At 34.0% G+C, this 21,412-nt stretch overlaps 4 protein-coding genes across 4 annotated transcripts; 1 reads left to right on the top strand and 3 right to left on the bottom strand.

Moving 5' to 3' along the window:
• Positions 1 to 426: 426 nt before the first annotated feature.
• On the bottom strand, positions 427 to 8,378 carry LOC140056634 (uncharacterized). Its single transcript, XM_072102072.1, has 15 exons — positions 8,187 to 8,378; positions 7,592 to 7,792; positions 7,404 to 7,431; positions 7,174 to 7,280; positions 6,781 to 6,808; positions 5,925 to 6,108; positions 5,602 to 5,653; positions 5,084 to 5,227; positions 4,325 to 4,648; positions 4,179 to 4,230; positions 3,258 to 3,506; positions 2,709 to 2,953; positions 2,175 to 2,282; positions 1,600 to 1,799; positions 427 to 1,006 (listed from the first exon to the last, which is right to left on the bottom strand). The coding sequence occupies exons 1-15, from the start codon at positions 8,278 to 8,280 to the stop codon at positions 671 to 673; spliced, it is 2,352 nt and encodes a 783-aa protein (XP_071958173.1). The 5' UTR covers positions 8,281 to 8,378; the 3' UTR covers positions 427 to 670.
• Positions 8,379 to 8,826: 448 nt separating this feature from the next.
• LOC140057383 (large ribosomal subunit protein mL40-like) lies at positions 8,827 to 11,770 on the bottom strand. Its single transcript, XM_072103020.1, has 4 exons — positions 11,683 to 11,770; positions 10,984 to 11,070; positions 9,929 to 10,093; positions 8,827 to 9,658 (listed from the first exon to the last, which is right to left on the bottom strand). Exons 1-4 carry the CDS (start codon positions 11,721 to 11,723, stop codon positions 9,343 to 9,345), a joined length of 609 nt encoding a protein of 202 aa, XP_071959121.1. The 5' UTR covers positions 11,724 to 11,770; the 3' UTR covers positions 8,827 to 9,342.
• Positions 11,771 to 11,865: 95 nt separating this feature from the next.
• Positions 11,866 to 19,841, top strand: LOC140057379 (uncharacterized). Its single transcript, XM_072103015.1, has 14 exons — positions 11,866 to 11,981; positions 12,815 to 12,856; positions 13,472 to 13,607; positions 13,853 to 14,053; positions 14,374 to 14,540; positions 14,778 to 15,197; positions 15,292 to 15,482; positions 15,775 to 16,093; positions 16,596 to 17,095; positions 17,323 to 17,506; positions 17,639 to 17,740; positions 18,288 to 18,584; positions 19,192 to 19,346; positions 19,709 to 19,841. Exons 1-14 carry the CDS (start codon positions 11,916 to 11,918, stop codon positions 19,839 to 19,841), a joined length of 2,913 nt encoding a protein of 970 aa, XP_071959116.1. The 5' UTR covers positions 11,866 to 11,915.
• A 423-nt stretch (positions 19,842 to 20,264) lies between these two features.
• On the bottom strand, positions 20,265 to 21,056 carry LOC140057382 (uncharacterized). Its single transcript, XM_072103019.1, has one exon. The coding sequence runs from the start codon at positions 21,054 to 21,056 to the stop codon at positions 20,265 to 20,267; it is 792 nt and encodes a 263-aa protein (XP_071959120.1).
• Between the last annotated feature and the right edge of the window lie 356 nt (positions 21,057 to 21,412).

Raw genomic sequence — 21,412 nt, forward strand, 5'->3', positions numbered from 1 at the left:
CATAGCCTGAATATTTGTTTTTCTCTTTTGTGGGCAAAACCCACATTTATTTTAACTTTCATTTTCATTTCAAGAACATTTATTAAATTTCAATAAGGGTAAAATAACAATACATATGATATACTGTAATTAAATTGGGGATTCTGTAGTAAAAGAAAAGTTTCTTGTCAAATGAAGGATACAAAAGAGAAGAAACAACAAAGGGCAGCAAAAAACATTTCAGACAAATTTACTTACCACTTGGAAAAGTTTCATCGGATTTCAGTTCTCCCTTTTTACAAACAAGTTTTTAACATTAATGATCTTTCAATGTGATTTTGAATAAGAAATATCTATATTTTTTCCAATAAAAAAAAGTAATATGATATTGCAACATATAATCGCCTCGTCCTCAAAATCATGCATGGCTACTAATAAAAAATCAAAATATAGTTTATAATCAAATATATTATTTGTTACTCTATTAACAATTATTGTCTTTATATGTCTTCTAAAGTGTAAAATAAAGCTGTATATTTATATGTAACTAATTTGTTTTACCGATATTGCAGACATAGTACAGTACCTTTTAAATATCGAAAAGTGATGATACGTCACATATGTTACTATTATTATTGGTTGTGCTTTTTCTGCGTATACATTGTGTTAATTAATGATAATTTAAAACACATTAGTCACGCATCAGTAAGCTAAGTTTAAAAGTATTGAACACGAGAGTAAGCCTATCTGTTCCGTCTTTTTCTGAGACACTCTCATACAAACAAGCGAACATCCTGACCACTTCGTCTGACCCAGGGTGAAGTCTTTCAAAATAAGCTAGGTCAGAACTACCGACCCGACCATCCTTCAAAATCAAGTTTTCTTTAGACCACGTGTTGAATCCATCTTTTGACAGTTGAACAGAGAATATTGTATCTTTTGATGATCTCATTGAGCTTGAACGAATACCCCAGGAGGGTGAGTTTGTGTTGTCTTCCAATGATGCCTTGAAGCTCACCATACCAGCCTAAAATACCGTAACGAATATTAGGCCTACAACAAACTCGTAATCTAAAATCTACGTAGGTTAGACAATTTAAAGTAGGCCTATAGTATTTACGTTCATTTCATGATGTTACAATTATATCAAGAATGGCTAGGATCTTGCGTTTGGAAGATGCATGAATTCTGACCCTTTTACATCAGACAAGACTAATAAAACACACATTTTAAAATAAAAATGTCATTATCATATCTAACACCAAGATTTATACTACAATGTCTTCATTATTATTGTTATTGTAATGCTGTTCGATTTATAAAGCACTCATACAATCAAAAGATTGTCCCAAAGCGCTGAGAGAAAAAACAGAAAGAAATTACAAAGAAAAAAGATGTTTTTTTTTAAAACTATGATAGAGGATGCATTTTTAATAGGGTCTTGAAGATTGTTCCACAGTTTAGGAGCTGCAACTGCAAAAGCTAGATCACTGGGTGGAACAAAAAGTGCAGATGGATTTGGTCGACCTAAGAGATCTTTTTGGAAACTAAAGATCTACGTATTAAATTGGAGATATATAATGGTGATTTGTCGTGAAGAGATTTAAATGTAATTATTACCTGTCTACCCGGAGTTTGAAAGCTTTCAAAGTTTTTCGTGTCTTGATATTGTTTGTTGCCCGGATGTAGTGACGACGCGGCCCACTCGTCAATTTCATCAGTTGTCTCAAGAGGCTGAGGAAATGTTCCGCGTCCTGAACAAATAGGACGCCATTCCATTCCGTCCTTACCACCAGTTAGAATAACAGGCGTTAATACGTCTGAAAAGGGACAACTTTCTATCAACCAATTTTTAAGTAGCCCGGTTTTCAATGAGAGGCAACTAGACAATCAATTTTGTATTAGGCCTACTGAAATACGTATTACAAGAACATAGTTCAATCAGTTATTATTGTAAAGATTCCCAGGATTCTAAAATACGCCTACCAGAAGCCTACTACTTTACAGTGCTAAAAACAAAGGTAGGCTGGATAGATCGTATTCAATAATTTGGTATTTGAGAGACCTACTGTAAAACTACCAGGATTATTAAACACCCCATGTTTGTTTTGTTATTATTATTGACTGATATTTTGCAAGCATTTATAAAGGATCAAGAGTTTCTTGTTCATTTATGTTTGTTAAATTGTTCTTACTAGTTGATTCAGTCCGAGTCAGTCTCCTGTGAGCCGAGCTTTCCAACTTAGAAGCGAATCCATTTACTATTAATGTTCCTGTGGATAATTTAATTCCGTGGCCAGTATCTGATAAGAAAATAAAATACAGAAAATTATATTCAGGCCATACCGAAACAGAAAATTCTCTTTAATTTCCTCAAAGAAAATTAGTTTAGATTCTTAGGTCGTGTCAATGAGTTGAAGGAATTTTGCTTATTTTCTGAAATCCAGTTTCCTTGTGAGGAGACAACGTCCCAAACTATGACACTGAAATAAAGTCACCCAAATCGAACTCGTATCTTACTTTTTAGCAATATACATTGTAAGCACACGTTTTTCTTTCTGTTGAATTATTGAAATATATGTAGAAATATGTTTGTTATATGATTCGTGGAACATTCTGGCCATACTTCATCATCACGAACGCTGAACGTCTGCGCACTTAACAAACTTTTCCAATCAGAGCGATTACTGGTGCATAGACGTATTTATTTAGTATCTGGCCATACTTACATAATTCAAAATGGCGCGGTGGTGGGCGTGTCAAATTCTTTCCTTTCTTCCCATTATCGTTGCTCCATGGAAAATGCTGCTTAACCTTTGACCAGGTTCTTGCACCATTTGTACTATGAGCTGAGAATAACTGCCAATCTGGTGCCCGCTGGGACCTCGTCTCACCCCCCGACGTGAACTTGTTAAAAAGAACCACAATATGGCCGAGTCGTTCATTGACCACGATGGGGACTGGATTCTCTGGCCTACAAAACAAATCTGATGTCAATCATCTATAGCTTATAATATATCGTCTGTGTATTAACTATATATGTATGTAGGCCTATAATACTTTTATACTGTTCGCTTCCATTGCTTAAAGTAAATTGTAAATTATATTAATTATAAGTCTGTAGGCTATACCTGAGAGAACAGTTGCGAATCAAGTATAAAATTATGATTGCGAAAGGAAAAATGATGGAAAATACTAACAACAAAAAAATGAGAAAAAATGATGGAAATAGTATAAGATAAAAGAGAATGACTCAGTAACTGTTCAATCATTTGTACCATGTTATACGTTTACTTCCATTTTGGTTCGTCTTCAGGTCCCCCGTGTTTTCTTCTAGATACTGGAGGTTGATCTCCTCTGAGTACACAGGCACGTGTTGCTTCTCCCATTCTATCGTACGTGAACGCACTAACCCCCTCAACGATACAATACTTCTTGTTTCGCTGGTTGCCGTTCTACGACGCTTTTCACAAAATGCTATTATATGGTAGCGTTCTCCTTGAATAAATGATACCAGGGCTGGCCGCCTACCAACAAAAAAATATATTACATTCTGGTTTAAACATTCTGTATAATAATAACAGGATTTTTATAGCGCACATACCATTCAAGAGTGCTCAAGGCGCATTTAAAAAAATAAAAAAAAAACAATCATACAAATTCCTGACAAATAAAATACAATTTCTGTTGAGGGTCTCCATCCGTTCTCGTTCTGTCGCGGTCCCGGATCCCTATCTAGGTTAAGAAACCTCATGATTTCCATATGCCTTAATGAATAAATGTGTTTTTAATCATTTTTAAAAAGTATCAACAGTTTTGCAAAATCGTATAGAGCTCGGTAGAACATTCCATAGACGAGGAGCATCCTATGAATACATATAGACTTATGCATCACATGAATACACTAACTATCTGACTACTACTTGCTAAATATGCAATTTAATTTGAAATAGTTGTGTCTACATAAAGTAAAGCTTGGTTCCCACTAGAACGTAACGCAAGGACGTAAACGCAACGCAAGCGTTTTAACCAATGACAAGCGAAGTTATAGACAGTTAGCAATCACAAGCGAATAAGCCATCGCTTGTGATTGGTCAATTCACTTGCGTTGCGTTACGTCCTTGCGTTGCGTCGCTAGTGGGAACTACGCTTAAGAGAACGACAATTTAATTGACTGCTATAATACCGAGATAACGTACCTGTATGACGTCATATTAGCTGATGATTCTCGATGATATGGAAACAATCTCACTTTAAAAAGAATACAAATTTGATTACCGAAAGTTCAATTAATCAAGTTCAAAGTATACGAAAGTATAATCAAGTATCTAACAGAATTGATTACCTGGTAACGTGAGTACACTATCCCCAAACGAGGAAGTTCCGTTACTCTTTCTGATGACCTCGCATTCATAACAGCCCTCGTCACCAGAAACGGGATCTCTGATTCTTAGACGTCCTATTCCAGACGAATGTACTGCATAGAATCTGTCGCTACGACACGGCTTGTTACTGGAGACTAGAAAAACTTTAGTGCCCTGTGGAGTGATCTTGTGCCAGTTCATGTTGGAAACCGTTTCGTGTTTTGGGGTGTACCTACAGATGATATCAACACTTCTATCTTTGATTTCAAACGCGTTCACGTCGTCAACTGACACCACAATTTTTGCTGAAATGACCCGACAAAAAATCTTTAGAAACACCACGAAAACGCGCGCATAAATACTGATACATTTAGCACGCGTGCGCGCGCCAACTTTGTGTAGTATCATTTACTTTACAATTCTCACTCCTGAGGACGATCAAATCATATTGATCAAGACGTCGAGAAACTCAACAGTTCTTTTCAGAACTAACATACGTGGTGTACAACAAACATATCAACATTTGATTTCGCCATGCAAACCTTCAAACAATATATCATTACGATTTCACATGACGATTTTGGACACGAACAAAAATCAAAATACTATACTTAAGCATTCATCATGAAGTGTGTTGCTAAATTATAGGACATATTGGGTTAAAGTTTCTGGTCACGTGAAACTTATTTGTAAACCTTTAATCTTAACGGTAGTCTAACTACAAACGACAAACTACTTACGAGCTACAGTAAATGTGGTGGACACCTTAGCCGTCACGAGTCCAGTCGTAAACACATAACATGTGTAGTTCCCCGAATCTTCTATTTTGACATTAGAAATGTTAAGACCACCAGATCCTTCGTTTATAAAAGCTTTGTACTTTCCTTTAAAATAATACATATTATTCCTTCCATGCTAAACATTTCTACATTATCCTTTACGTTTTATTCCTTTTCAGCCTTATTCGATGATTACTCTAATTTATATTACTATCTAGTGTAGAGGTTAATTCGATTGAATCATGAATTAATTTGATTGTTAGGTCCTATATGTAGTTCTTACTCTATTATTATACGAATCCAATTAACAAATCCCTTCTTCTCATTTTTATTAGAGCTCGACTTCAATGATTCTAGGCAGGTAAATGTCGAATCTTTGTCGAACCACATACTAGTTATAACGTGTCATATTATGTGTCTACTGGTACAGTTGTGTATTTTTAACAGGCTGATTTAATATACAAAATTTAAAAACGTACCTTTATTTATCTTCAGATTTTTAGTACAATCCAGATATCCGGGGGCTTTTCGCTTAAAAAGAGAGAGATGATAATTAAGTTGGTACAATGTGTAGGCTTAAGTATGTATTAAGTGAGTAGGCCTATAGTAAGCATTGCAACTTTAAAAAGGAGCTAGTAACAGAAATAGTCTACTGTCGCCCAGCGGTTAGAATGATTCCACAAACAAATATAAATACTACAAAGCATAAAATGAGGTTTTATGGTGACCAGTGGTGACCAGTGGTGACCAGTGGTGACCAGCGGTCATCAGTGGGGCAACAATGAATGGGTTTCTTTGTCACCTTCTCTTTCTTCTCAACAGTAGCACATTTGTTAACTATGGTATAGACGGGCTCGTTGCTACTTGATGATGACGACGACGACGACGCGGTGTTATTAGAGCACATTATCAGGCCGGTACCTCCACGTTTGAACTTCAGCGTGTTAATTTTCATCATCCGATCTTCTTTGTCATTCGTCGCCAAACTTTCAATAAGAAATGACAAATTCATCGTGATAAGTGACACTTTTGTTTCATTCTTATACGACATAATAGTTATCGTTTTATCTGTATTTTTTTTAATCAAATATACTCTTTTTTATTTTGTATTTATCCGGTTAAAACTTGTAGGCCTACGTGAACCTGATGAGGAACATGATCTATGTAAATACTAATGTCCAATACATTAGGTTACTTCTGATAGGGTTGAGAGAACTAACATGAATGTATTCATGAGCATTTTATTACAGACAAATAAAAATACATTCATTGTGCTTTATATTCCAAATAAACCATCATCACTAAATAAGTCAGGTTTCTAGTTAGTATGAGACTAATTTGTAAATAAGTAAATGATACTTTGACATTTTAAGGAATCGTTTTATCAAAAGTCAAACAAAGGAATCAGGATGCACAAAATGCGGAAATCAGAAGAAAATAACAAAACTGAAAGTCGCCAAATGGGAAAGCAAAACTTTGATTACAGTTTGTATATTACACGCGCCGAAAACGAATCAATGATACCCGCTAGAAAATGTTTACAAATATAATAAGGTAAGATAATATTCAGGGTAAAATATTCATTCCCCACTAGATTACAATTGAATTCATTAGTTTAAAGTAACTTTTCTTTTACGTCAACTATGAAAAATACTTACTCAGCGTCTTGTGACTTAACGGGTTCATCTACAAAATAAATATACAGTAGTAGCCTAACAGTACTATGATTTTACAATAATAACAAAGATGATGATGCTAACGATGATGATGGTCCCACCCTAGAATGATGATAATGATTTGATGACAGTCAATACAATGATTATGATGATGGTGATGATTATTATGATAATGATGGTGATGATGTTATGATGATGATGACGATGATTATGATTATGACGATGATGATGATAATGATGATAATGATGATGATGATTATGATAATGGTGTTGATGATATAAATGATGATGATAATGATGATTATGATGATGGACATAGTGGTGAAGGATTTATCTGATGACGAGACGATGATAATGATGTCATAATCGCCTTACCGACTGAAGGACTAACATTCGCATAGGCTGCTTCATCCTCGATAGGCCTGTAGGACATTCTGTTATCATTCGCATAGATTGCATTCTCTAAATCTACCTCATTTGTTCTGGAAATAAAATGTTAACAAATTGTAGTAAATACAGTATTATTCTAATTGAAACATAGAACATCGTGAGCATGTGATCGTGAGCATGTGATCGTACATTCTTTTTAAGATTAATGTTCTTACCTTCTGTTTTCCCTAGTTTCATTGATTTCTGTTTTGGAAAAAAAAATAAACTTTTTAACAGAATGCTATAAGGGTATTGGATTAAAAATTAAAAAGGACAATTATTAGGCCTATTACATTTTACTTTTCTATACTAAACGTCAACACTTGACAATATTACATTTTATTTTTCTTTAACAAAACATTACCATTATTTGAGTCGTTGAATGGAATCTCCGCTAATATATCACCAATGGGCTTGCCGACGTCATCGGTTCGATACCACCGCATGTATGAGAAAACTTGGTTTGGTGGTGTTAACGTACACTTGATGGTCGCATTGGAATCCTCCTCAGCTACGGTGCTTTCTAACACTAATGTGACGCCCGTATTCTTTACTTTGAATAAACCTACTCATAAAGTTGAATTACAGAATGTGTATGAAGCGCAAGAAGGGACGAATAAGATGAAGAATGGAGGTAAAAGAGTGGATATAGAAATACAGAGTAGGCCTACTAATGTACAAATGCGATTAGTATATTCATTGATAATGAAACGTAATTATTAGGCCTACAGATTCAAACAATTTTGTGCGACCTTAACTAATATAATAGTGTCTAGGTACTTGATTTTGTTTCTACTGACTAAAAGGCTAACAGACATATTTTTCTATAAAAAACAAAATACTACTGTACAATGTATTTTAACGCATATTTCAACAACCCACTCACAAAGATCGAACGTAACGATACACACACCCTTTTTTCATGAGCGACAAATAAATAATTAAGTATGCATGCTTACCTTTTGTAGCGCACACTAATAATGCAGATATAATGATGAACACGGATATGAAGACAAGAAGAACCGACGAGTAGATATCAGTACTGTAGTCCATTTTGTGTTGTCACAAGTAACATTTAGTTACCAAACAGTTTTGCAAAACTTTCAAAACAAGTAGTTCATCAAATAATGGAAAAAGCAGCCAAACGCTTACAGATAAATTGTCACAGTACGAAATTGCGATGCATACGGGAATAACTGAAATACTTGTTTCTGTTTGTAATCGACTGATACTTACATTAATAGACAAGATGAAAACAAAACCTGCCATGAAACTAAATTAGTTATGAATAATAATATAACAAACAAAACTAAACGGTTTATATCATATCACTATAATAATTTAAACAAAGGAAAAGTGAAAAATAATTTCTGTTGTCAATGTCCTTGTAAAAACCACTTTAAATGGATTTCGACCAAATATTCACCATAGATAGACCTTAGTCCACGGTAGAATCCATTAAATGTTGACCCCTGCCACAGTTTGCAACACTCGGATTGCACTTTTACTTTTATTTTTTACCATTTGTATGGTTTTACCAATTGTTTACGAGCAAACTAATTTGCATGGTGGTGTACCAAAAATAACAATAACAATACATCTACTTCTATTTTATGTTTTATTTGACAATAACATTTATTTTGTCAATAGTTTAACACAGCTGTAATATTACATTTGAACTTAAAATCTGTTGATATGAATGAGAGATAGGGTGGTCATCTCATGAGAGGTAGGTGTGGTCATCTCATGAGAGGTAGGCAGGGCCATCTCATGCGAGGTAGAGTGGCCATCTCATGAGAGATATGCGTGGCCATCTCATAATATAGGCATGGCTATCTCATGAGCAATAGAAATGGTCACCTCAGCAGACCACCTTAAAAAATCTTTAACTACCTAACTTACAACCTGAAAATGAGGAATCACCATCCTGCTAGTAAATGAATACATCAACTATTGTAATTTCAGACACACTTTAAATGGTGAAAAATGATTCTCCACCAGGATGCATTTTGAAACAGTAGACAAAATGTTTTGAAAGAGTTAAAAATAGTGACTATGGTAATCTTGAAAATAAAGTGAATTATACTATTTGCATTCTTGAAAATAAAGTGAATATTACTTGTATTCTTTGGTAATATCCACATATTGTCCGTCTGGGCATTGGTGGTAATAATCAACTATAGGTGGCGTTTCCGTTGGGCCATACAAAACCAACGAGGACATCAGGTTATTATCTCTTTTTAAGGCAAGTTCATACAGTTCTTCAGATTCATATCTCAATTCTTCCAGTGCTTTTTGTTGCGATTTTCGCATAGAATCAATATATTTCATGTCTTCGCAGTGTTGTTCTAACTTGAACTTTGACCAGGCCTTTTGTAGCAACGCACGTCTTTCATTCTCTTCGTACGTTATTTCTGGTAAATTTCTCTTCCTGAAATCAATATAATTTAGAGATTATACCAAAAATTATGATAATAATTTAATGTTTAAACAAATGCAACAATCAGTTTTTAATAAACCCAAGATTGCCTAAACTACTAACATATAAAGTTAAGCTTTTTCTTAAAGAGTGCAATTGTTGAGCGATGTGATATGATAGACATATGAACACAAACAATTAACACCAAGCTTTAGTTGCGAATAACAGCTCTGTTCTGTTTGGGTTTTAAAATCCAATTAATTCTATTATAATATATTGTACCTTTTTTCTTGCGTTAGTTTTCGTTCTACGCTAAATTCTGCTATTGGTTTCAATTCAGCAGCTCCCATCTTGTTTTGAACTTTCTTTAATCTTTTTATCATACGCTGTTTTCTCATAATGTCCAACCTAGGATCAGCCCTCTTTTTTTTCTTTGGAGGTTCTGCACTATATATTCAAACAAATTATTATTATTACTACATAAATTAAAAAACATCTGTTCAAATAAAATAATTTAATAATTATATTTTTATTTATTTAGCCCTATACTACTAATTGTCTAGAAAATATTCAGTTTTAAAAAATACAGTAAAAGTGAGGATTTATAATCTCAAAAATCTTTGTATAATTATAATGAAAAAAGTCCTATAATTCTATATATATCCACTATACGACCCCCGGGAGAGGTGCGTCATGGGTGAGTCATTTAAAAATAATTGCTGACACAGGGGTGCGTTAAAAAACCTAGATGGTACGTCAAATCAATGACCAATGGTGTGTCAATGTCCGTCACTTTACCACTTAAAATATCATAAAAAATATGGTCACAGTGAGTCAAAATGGGTGCGTCATGGTCACCTAAAGGTAAGTCACATTATTGACGCATGGGTGCGTCATGGTATTCATAAGGTATGACGCACATCGGACAAATGACGCACCTCTCCCGGGGGTCGTATGGTGGGTCATACAATTCAATCAATCAATCAATCAAATAAACATTTATTTCTTTCATATTCATATTTGAGTAAAACATTATAATTTCTGATATTTTATATATAAATATTTTTTTTTAGAGATACAGTATAATACAGTAAATCATAATGTATAAAAAAAGATGATTCAGTTATATAAAAAATGAAAGAGGCAAAAAAACCCAAGAAAGTATCGATCTATTGGAAACAAAAATCCAATTAAAAACTTGTATGTTGGGAAGCCATGTAAGAAAATTATATACTTATTATATATATAATATAACTACACATATTGACAAGTGCAATAGTCAGAACAACTATCTAGGGCCTACTACTTGCCTAGTACTACTAAAAAAGTATACTTACTTGAGAATTTGTGTAAAACGGAATGCTAAACCTCCTGTTTGTGTATGAAAATGGCTCCCAGAAAAACTTGGTAAACCATGTGCAACTCTAAATAAAACATTACGAAGTTTTTAAATTTTTGAATGGTTACGAAAATATAGATCGCCACTCCTTTTTTAAATTAGCATCTGAAGTTGGTCCAAATATCACTCGAGGCTCAACTTTTAAATTAAAGAAACCTAGATGGAACTCAACTAAACGGAATAATTTTTTTGATACTAGAGTAATTAACAACAAGTGGAACTCGCTGCCCGAATCTGTTGTCAATAATACTAAAATAGCAAGAGTGTAAATTCATTCAAAAACAAACTTGACAAATACACACACATATGAGAGAAGAGGCTCCCTACGAGTTTAAAAACTCATTGCCTCTTAACTTTACTAAAGGTAAGAATTGTTTTAATAAATTGGTTGTCGGGGGCCAATACTATCTTATTGGGACGAAACGACCTCATATTAATTGATATGATGATATGGTACATTTTCTTCCGCAAAATAGATACCGTATTGTAAATCGCCGCCTATTTACGCTAGGCCTGCCGATTGAGTATGTACTATTCTTCAATTTTACTTATCAAAACGTAATTGATTTTTATAAAATTACTTAGGTATCTTCACTTAAATAAATTCATTTGGTTGTATTTAACATTTCTACAATACCTAGCAGAATTTAGTAGGATCTTTGAAATAAAAGATGCCATGCTTTTAAGCCACAGGCGAAACCGGTCTCCTCTCTAGCCTCGATGAGTAGACTTTCTTACAGACGTAGTCGAGTCAAGCTAACCTCTTTGCCTACAAATTTGGTATATTTTTGTTGGCCCCAGCAACATTACGCTAAAACTTCTGTCTCTTCTCTGCGCCTGATGTATCTTGTTTTTTTGTGGCAAATTTAGATGTCTAATCCGAATTCTGACGTTTACAAATGGAGGCGATGGTCCTCAAAACCTTCAATTGCTCATGTATGTAATATTCCAGACCTTGTTTTTAGTGTAGGATCTGGGAGTTAATTAATCGTGGATCCTAGCTAGCTACGCTAGCTGTCTATAGGCCTGGCCCTAGGCTAGTAGGCCTAGGCCTAGCTATGCCTAGGCTAGGCCTACTACTAGCCTAGAGGCTAGGCCTAGTAGGCCTAGCCTACTACCGTAGTAGGTAGGCCTGACTAGGCTAGCTAGGCCTGCTCTACTCACTACGGGAATCCCTCACTACTAGGCCCAGCCTAGTAGTACTAAAGTCGCCCCATCGCAAAGTCGCCCCATACAAGGTCGCCCCATTGCAAAGTTGCCCCAACGCAAAGTCGCCCCATCGCAAAGTTGCCCACGGTTGGTTTAATTACGGTATGAAGCGGCACCATTTTAATCATATCGGTTGCGTTTGATATCGATCGCGTTGTTACTTTGGTCATTATAATGTTTATCCTACATAATTTGTGTTTTAATTTTTATTTTACAGGTTTTAATGGAGTGATGTGCTTTTAAATATCATTAAAAAATAGTTCCTTGTTTGAAAGTTCTAAAAAGATTATCCCTCATTTATAGTTTCGAAAATGTTAATTTAATATGATTTTAAAATTAGTTACCAGAGCCACAATTACGAATCTTTCTTCAACCTACAAGTCGATACCAGCTCAGCTCAACTGTACAAATTGTTCAAATTTCGCACAACAACCCACGCAAATCTAGCCCGAGCCTATATGTAAATTTAACAATAATAAAAGAAATTGGTTAGCTTTGAAATAGTCCTAGATAAATAATTTTTCATTTTGTAATTTTACTCCTTTTTTACTTCCATGCAGACACAAGAGAAAAGAGAAGATGACATCCAACACTGGATAAAGGCAAGCCATTTAAAGGCGAGCCATTTAAAGGCGAGCCATTTAAAGGCGAGCCATTTAAAGGCGAGCCATTTAAAGGCGAGCCATTTAAAGGCGAGCCATTTAAAGGCGAGCCATTTAAGGCGAGCCATTTAAAGGCGAGCCATTTAAAGGCGAGCCATTTAAAGGCGAGCCATTTAAAGGCGAGCCATTTAAAGGCAACAAGCCATTTAAAGGCGAGCCATTTAAAGGCGAGCCATTTAAAGGCGAGCCATTTAAAGGCGAGCCATTTAAAGGCGAGCCATTTAAAGGCGAGCCATTTAAAGGCGAGCCATTTAAAGGCGAGCCATTTAAAGGCGAGCCATTTAAAGGCGAGCCATTTAAAGGCAAGCCATTTAAAGGCAAGCCATTTAAAGGCAAGCCATTTAAAGGCAAGCCATTTAAATTAATTTTGCAAAATATATATAATGATCAGTCCATTTTATTTGGATAGATCATTAAGGTTTAAAAAAAACTTGAATGGTGTTCCATTATTTTAACAACTTTACCCTTTAATACATACAGCTTTTGCAACTTGTTAGTAATGATTTTTAACATTAATAACTTGTAACATTAATGTTTTGTAACATTGTGTTTTAGAAAGTAGAAGCAGCATCTGATCAAGCAGCTGCTATCACATTTGGACAATCACAAAAGTATCCAATAAAAAGTGGTCATGGGAATGCCATGGCAACAATTGCTGCTTTACAGGATAATAATGAGGCACAAACTGAAGGTAAGTAGCATTATCGTCTTGGTAGGTACTAGTATATTCACATTGTGAGGCAGTATGCTCATTGTAGTAGTATGCTCATCTTCGGAAGTAGTGTGTTCATTAAGTAGTATGTTCAGCTTGTGAGGTAGAATATTCATCGTGTTAATGTTAGGTACAGTAGCTTCAAAGTGTTGAAAGCAACTATATAAATTCAATTTTTTTTCTATTTTCAGTTTAATTAAATTTTTTTCTCTTTAAAATGACAGCACAGGATCTTTTAAACCAATGGATGGTAGAGAAGTTAAAAATCGATGACTCAGATTTAAGGTTTGATGATGAAGAGGAGGAGTTGTTGAAAGGATGTAATGGGATAAATGAACCAAAGAAAACAGACCTAGAAACAATACTGAATGTGGACTTCAGTGAATCTAGTTTGTTTGATCCGTACGATGGTCTAAAATCTGAAGGTACGTTTATCCTTAATACAAACGGGAGAATTTACTTTTTTGTTAAACCAAAAACACAATATGCAGTCAATATGTAGAAATACCTACAAGACATTTCGTTGACATGATTCAACAAAAAAGTAAATATTCCAGTTTGTATTGAATTTGGAACCAGATGAACTTATTCAATGATATGATTAATATTTATTTATTCCAATTCTAGAAAAAAAATAACAAAATATCATTGTGAAAACAGAAATCAATCAATAAAATGATGTGCACATATTTACATTGAATATTTTTTTTTATTTACTGTATAATTACTATTTTATGAGTTTCAGATATATTTAATGAAATTGACAGCAGAGATGAACATGAAACGGTTCAAGGAATCTTAGAAAGCATGTTAAACCAGGAGTTTGTTGAAAAATCATTTAAAAAGCAGAACCTTGGATTGGAAAAGAAACACAAAGATCCAAAAACAACAATGCAAGCACGACAAAATCAAGTAAGTCTTTACTTAGTGAGTTATTGAGTACATGTATATTCTAGACTAGTGGTTGTACAGTACCAGTATTCACCGTTCAAACAGTTAACACTTAAAATTTACCAAATGTCCTATTCTAAATCCTCAAATATTTATTGATTTTAGTGGAATACAGTACTTAGTAGTTAAGGGAAACATCTTTCTTACTTAAGTATGTCCTTAAGTTTCTACAGTAAAATATTATTTTGAATTTTGAAGGTCAGAGCAAATAGATTGAAAAGACGGCAAGAAAAAGAGGAAAAGCAAAAAATACTTCAAGCCAAGAAATATGCACAGTTCCAGGCAAAACAAATTGTTTTAAAGGATGAACAAGAGAAGAAAATGAAGTCTAAAAAAGAAGAGAAACTCATCAAACAAGAGATGGCTAAAATCAGGAAAGAAATGTTAGAACAGAGACGTCTGGAAGAGGAGGCTAAACTAGAAAAGAAACATCTGGAAGAGGAGGCTAGAGTAAAGGATAGACTAGAAAAAGAAAGACAAATATCAGTTAGGGAAGAAGCAATAAAACAGCTTAAAAAGGAAGAAGAAGAAAACAAAAGAAGAATAGAAGAAGAAAGAATAGATTTATTGAAGAAAGTGCATGATCAGAAAGTTTCTAAACAAAAAGAAGAATTAAAGGTAATAACCAATGTTTAGCCTGTTTGTAGCCATCACATTTACATAATCTATTTTTAGCCTGCAAAAATACATGTTTCTTTTATTCTATTTTTAGATTCTTAAACAACATTTCTCTGCCTGGTACAAACTAACACTAAATAATCGCTTAAAAATTGGTAAGGCACGTGCTGTAGCTGACTGGAGATGCATGCTGCGTGCCTGGAATGCATGGAGATCATACGTCTACGCAGCGACTGCAGAACGCGATTTGAAAGAAACAGAATGGCACGTTAAAGAATCTCAAAGGTTAGATTATCATTGTAAAATAAGAGGACATTTTTAAAGAATTTTATTGTTGATATGAAGTTTGATATAGATATTATATTATATATATATTCTGTGAAGCTCTTACTCCCTGCATAAGTACATTCCTAGCAATCACTATCATCTATTTTTCCAAGTTAAGATCTTTTACTTATTTTACTTTCAATTGCTTTTTTTATTTTATTTATTTCATGGATTACTTTTATTTTTATGTGGAGCGCATAGAGGCTTTATGCATTATGCGCTTAAAGTCCAAATTTATTATTATTTACAGAAAGCTAACTTTAGCAGATAAGTTCAGTCGACACAAGATGTTAAGGAAGCATTTTATGGCCTGGTACAGTATCACACAAGCTGAACTAAGATCAAATGCACTATTTAAGGATAAAAACACAACACACAATAAGATGGCTATGTTTCTGGAGGCAGCTGCATCTGGAAAGCTATGGATGAATAGAGAACAAGAACCGAATATGGAGGCGGATTGGGATGGCCATAGGAATGAACCTAAGATGCCCAACTCAAGTAAAAAGTCCAACAGGCCAGACTCAAATAGGCGTCGAAAAAAGTCTGAATCGAACTCTAAACAAGTTGTAAGACAAACATTATTCTTAAGCTTTATCTACACTATCAAGCTAGTTCGAAAAAAAAAGTGTGATGTGCCCAAATATGGTAGTGATATGACATCACCATGTCTATATATGGGCACATCACATTAAGTTTGTGTAGACAGAGGTTTAGATTAGATTATTTGTAGATTTACTGTAGGTTAGCATGCATTGTATATTGTAAACAGTACTGTAGGTAATTATTGGTTTTAGCCTATGTTTAGATATTTAAAACAGGACCAGATTCTCCATCATATAACTTTTTTCAATTAAAAATAATGATAACAAAACAATTAACATTTATATAGCCTATATTTCTATGATAAGATCATAATCAGCAGTGCTTCCAATACTTTTTTGAATATGTTTTGTTATATAATGTATATAATATTATGTCTTTATAAATTCTGTTGAATCTACAGTACTGTAGCATACATTCTCTTCTGGTATTATAAAGTTTGTAAGCCAATTCTTATTGATACTGTAGGAGGATATGCTTGCTGACCCCGGCAGAACAAACATGACACAAGCTGCTTCAACAACCCGGTCAGAGGTCAGTGATGGTGATAATAAAAACCAAAAAAGAAATATAGAAAAACCAAGACATGCCTGGCAAGTAACAAGAAAACATACCAAACTTACCAAAGATGAAATCGCTAGTTTTCAACTGGAAGAAAATCGAACAGATTGCAATAACTCGGGTGACAAAAACGACAAACGTTCACCGAGATCAAAACAAGCGATTAAGTATACTGTGAACAATATAGAACATCGCTACGCAGCTCAACAGAAGATATTAGCAGATCAGCAGGTACAATTGAAGGAACAGCATCGAATGATTGAGGAGTTGATGGCACAGCAACGACAAAAGGCACTGAGCCATGAACTAGCTAACGTGCAGGGAACTAATTTTGGAGAAGCTGGTCTTAGAGACGATGGTCTTAAGGATGGGCTCAGTGATAGACTACATAATCCAGACACAGCAAGGTAAATGTTCCTTCCAGACTGCTCCCAGTTTACGTCAATTTTTAATATTGCTTATATATTAGTAAAGACTAGTATAGTTAAGTTAAGTTAAGTAAATAAGGTTGACAATTAATGTCTTGACATCTCGGTTGATGCTACAAAATTCTGGAGAAGAACTTTACTAAGTCAATTTAAATCTAATTTTTATATATTAAATTATTTTATTATTTTTACTTTTTATTGTAAAGGACACAGACAACATCAACTTCTAGGTCTGATAGTTCTGAAATAAGTGCAACATCAAAACCTGACTCTACTAGAACAGCTAGCACTGTACCACTACTCAAAGGGATGGAAGAAAGGGCAAAGGAAAGAGCAAAACGAAAAGCAGAAATAGAAGAAATAAGACGCAAAAAGGAAGAGCAACAATTAGTATGATATTCATTTTATTTCAGAAACAATTTCATTAATACATTAATTAATGAGTAATGTGTTTTTCATGGTTTTTTGCCTTTATTGTATACCAGACAATTTTATAATGTAGGTTAAATTAACTTTTTATAGGCCAAAAGAAAAGAGGAAGAAGAGAGAAAGCTAGCAGAAGAAGAAGCAGAGAAAAGGGCAAGAATTGAGAAAAGAAAAGAAGAAAAGAGACTTGCACAACAGGTAATGACATTGTACTGAATAGGATATTAGTTGGGATTCCATATTTTAATTTATGAGTGAGTGATTGGCCGAGCAGTTAAGTGGAACCGTAATTATGTAGCCATAACATCGACAGGGGCTCGAGGCTCACTAACTCCATGGTTCTGGTGGTAGAACGAGTCTTCTCGGATAAGGACTATAAACCGTACACATCGTAGGTCTTGTGTACACATCTAACCTAGTACATCTTTCGAGACGAGTAGGGGGTTACCCCGGTGTACTAGTACATCACAGAAACTGATCATAACTGGGCCCTCTGGGAGACCAGTCTTTGACTGAAGTGGTCGCCCAGTATAATTAAAATATTTCATATTTTGGTGTAATCTTGAGTCCTACTGTAGTTAAATTCACAATAAAATTTATCTTTTATGTCATTACCCGCAATCTAACAACATGCATTTATTTATTTATATTATGACTCATCATCAAAGAAAGGAATTTATTTGATTACTTACTTTTATCCTAGTCATTGCACTCTAGCTAATTAACTTTTATTTGAATATTTCAGAAAGAACTTGAAAAACAAGCAAGGTTGAACGAACTTGCCGAGAAGAATATCTTGGCTGCTGAACATCACAGATTAACACTTTTACGAAATAAAGGATTTAAACCATGGTGCAGGCTCGTACAAAGAACACGTGATAGTTATGAAAAGGCAATGAATCACCATAGTAACCAGTTACTAAGAGACTGCTTACTGTCATGGCATCAGTGTACACAGAGTAATTTACAACAAAAGAGAGCATGTGCAGATGAGATGTATTCAATTATTCTTGTGAAGCGTTACTTTAATTCTTGGAAAAGGGTAAATACATTTGTTATTCTACTCTTATATACGGTTTTAACCTTAAAGCTCTGTCTTCACTATCAAACTTTATGTGACAAATAAATGTGATGTGCCCATATATGGACATGATGATGTCATATCTGACTACCATATTTAAGCATAACATATTTGGGCACATAACACTTTTTATGTCAAATTAGTTTGATAGTATAGACAGGGCTTTATGCATAACAAAAATTACAAAATACAGCAAATTGTAGGATTAATATCAATATTTATTTTTCTATTGTATAATAGGAATACAATGCCGTTCACAAATAATTTAACAAAAACCACAGACCAATAAATAATGCAATATTTAAAATATAATTATATTTAATGCTTGTTTTATACGAATACTATTTTTAAATGTCTGGAATGAAACTTTTCTTTTAAAAAGGAATGTAAAGTAACAGCTAGTATTCAGACTTAATTATGATACACTTTCAATAAACTATACTAAACTAGTATTAATGATGACACACTTTCAATAAAGTATAACAAAACTAGTATTATGCAATGTTTTGCTACAGTATGGTCACCGTCAATAAATTAACTAAACTATACTTTTGATATTTTGTTACAGTATGGCCACCTGCAGTCTATTCAGCTACAGAAGGCAAGGAGACATTACAGAAAGACATTACTGTTCAAGGTGTTGATAGCATGGTCTGATCATGCAGTACATGAGAAATTAGCAATGATAGATAAAGAGATCCTTGCTGAACAACATGATTTCCAGTTAGTAATACTGTTTTATTTTATATAATTATTTCTGTTCGATTTTCTCCTTTTTTTGGCTTTTCAAATAGATACTAGCCTAGTGTTTATTTGTCTGCCTGCACTATCAAACTAGTTTGGCAAATAAAGTGTGATGTGCCTAAATATGGTAGTGATATACTGTCACCATGGTAATGATATGACATCATAATGTCCATAAAATATGGGCACATCACATTTTTTGTCATGTAAAGTTTAATAGTGTAGACATATACTGTACATAGTATTGTTTGATAGGCATATGATCCAAAATTGAAGATAATTGTATTTTGCTTTCTTTTTACTTTTTAATTTGTTTTGTTTTTTTCTTAAATTATATACAGACGAGGTATAAAGACTGTGTTCAATGCATGGCGGCGCTTTCCTAAAATGTTGAAGATGGAACGAGAACGAGAAAAACGGGTGCTGGAAATGAGAAAGAAGGTTGCATCGCTTTTACCAGATTTTGGAACCTAGCAGAACACTTCAGGTTTTGTTAATCATAAGCCTTGATAATTAACCAAAGACTTTACAGTAAGAGCATAAGAGTAAGTAAGAACATTAGTAGTACTAAGGTCGTGACATTAGAAACTTGTTAACAGACTGGTTTCAGAATAGTAAGATATATCAACAATGATAAGTTTATACAAGCTTAAACTTTATGTAATCTGAAATGTTCTCTTAGTTTCTTATCTGCTGTATTAGTGTGTGGAATTTATAGAAAGTTTTTATAACAAAATTAATTTTATAATTCCAATATTTATGTGAATGATTTTTTTATATAATTTCGGATAATCATTTTGTGCAATATTAGTACTAGTTTCTTAAACCATACAAGGGTTTTACCAATCTAATTCGTTAATAATGTAGAATAATGAATGTATAAATATGGTCAAGTCTTTAGGTTAATAATTTTACCACCAGTATAGTAACTAGAATGGGATAAATCAGCATAAAAGCAATAACTGCTACAACAGTTGCTGTGCTGTGTGTGCCAGAAAGGAAGCTACTGACATCTAATCCTCCAAACAAGGTGTTGCCAAAAAAAGCAGAACTCTCCACTCTCCTTGACAGCGTCTCGATACTCAATCCAGTTGCTGAAGCCTTTTTGATCCTGTCTTGCACTACTTCTTCGAGTTCTCGCCAATTCTCACAATATGCCAACAATTGGATGCAGAATTCCTTTGAAAATTCCACGCAGTCGTCCAAAAGAACTCTGTATCGATGCGGTGCTGCACGTAGTGTTGCCAGATCCAACCCATAAGGACTTGTACCTTGGTATTTGCCAATGTAATAGCTTTTTTTTATTCTGTGTTTGACATCTTTAAACTGAGTAAATTCCTTCTTGACCTTGTACATCTTTAATTGAACTTCTTCAAATGTCAGTTCAATTGTGTAGCAGAAGTTTACGTCAGGTATGTCAAATGGTTTGTTGTCTGCATCTGGCATCAGGTCATCCATTAATGGGCTTTTAGGACCATCTCCTCCAACTGGTACACAGAGAATAAAGGCATGCCAGTGTTTGTTGACGCATATGAAAACATCATACACATATTTAGCCTTTGAAAGCAGTCTTTTAATGGAGTCTTGGTCCTTCTTCTTGTATGCTTTAACTACCTCTTTGTCCAGATCAGACACATTGTTGACGTAGTAGGCCAAAGGGTCAATGCCACGAATAGTACCTTCAACCATTGTGATGTCTATGTCTAGTCAAATATTGAAATAAAATGCTTTAATAAGATCAATACAAAGTATGTTTTTATGATTGAAAAAACAAGATACAATGCATTTTTTTCATTACAATTTTTAAAACAATTCTTACAAAAAATGCTGCTTGATTTTTTGACGTAATAGTTTTAATTATTGTTCTTTCGTCATTAAATGATGTTTTAATTGATATTCTATTTAATGATTTCAGAAATAATGATTTATAATCAATTTTATTTGTTTAACGATCAGTAGGCCTAGTAAACATTTAGTGTAACAGAAGATATATGGTATGAAATGCTCTATTTAATTATACAGCAGGACCTATCAGGTATTAAATA

This window comes from Antedon mediterranea, chromosome 8 (assembly GCF_964355755.1).
Source record: "Antedon mediterranea chromosome 8, ecAntMedi1.1, whole genome shotgun sequence".
NCBI lineage: Eukaryota > Metazoa > Echinodermata > Crinoidea > Comatulida > Antedonidae > Antedon > Antedon mediterranea.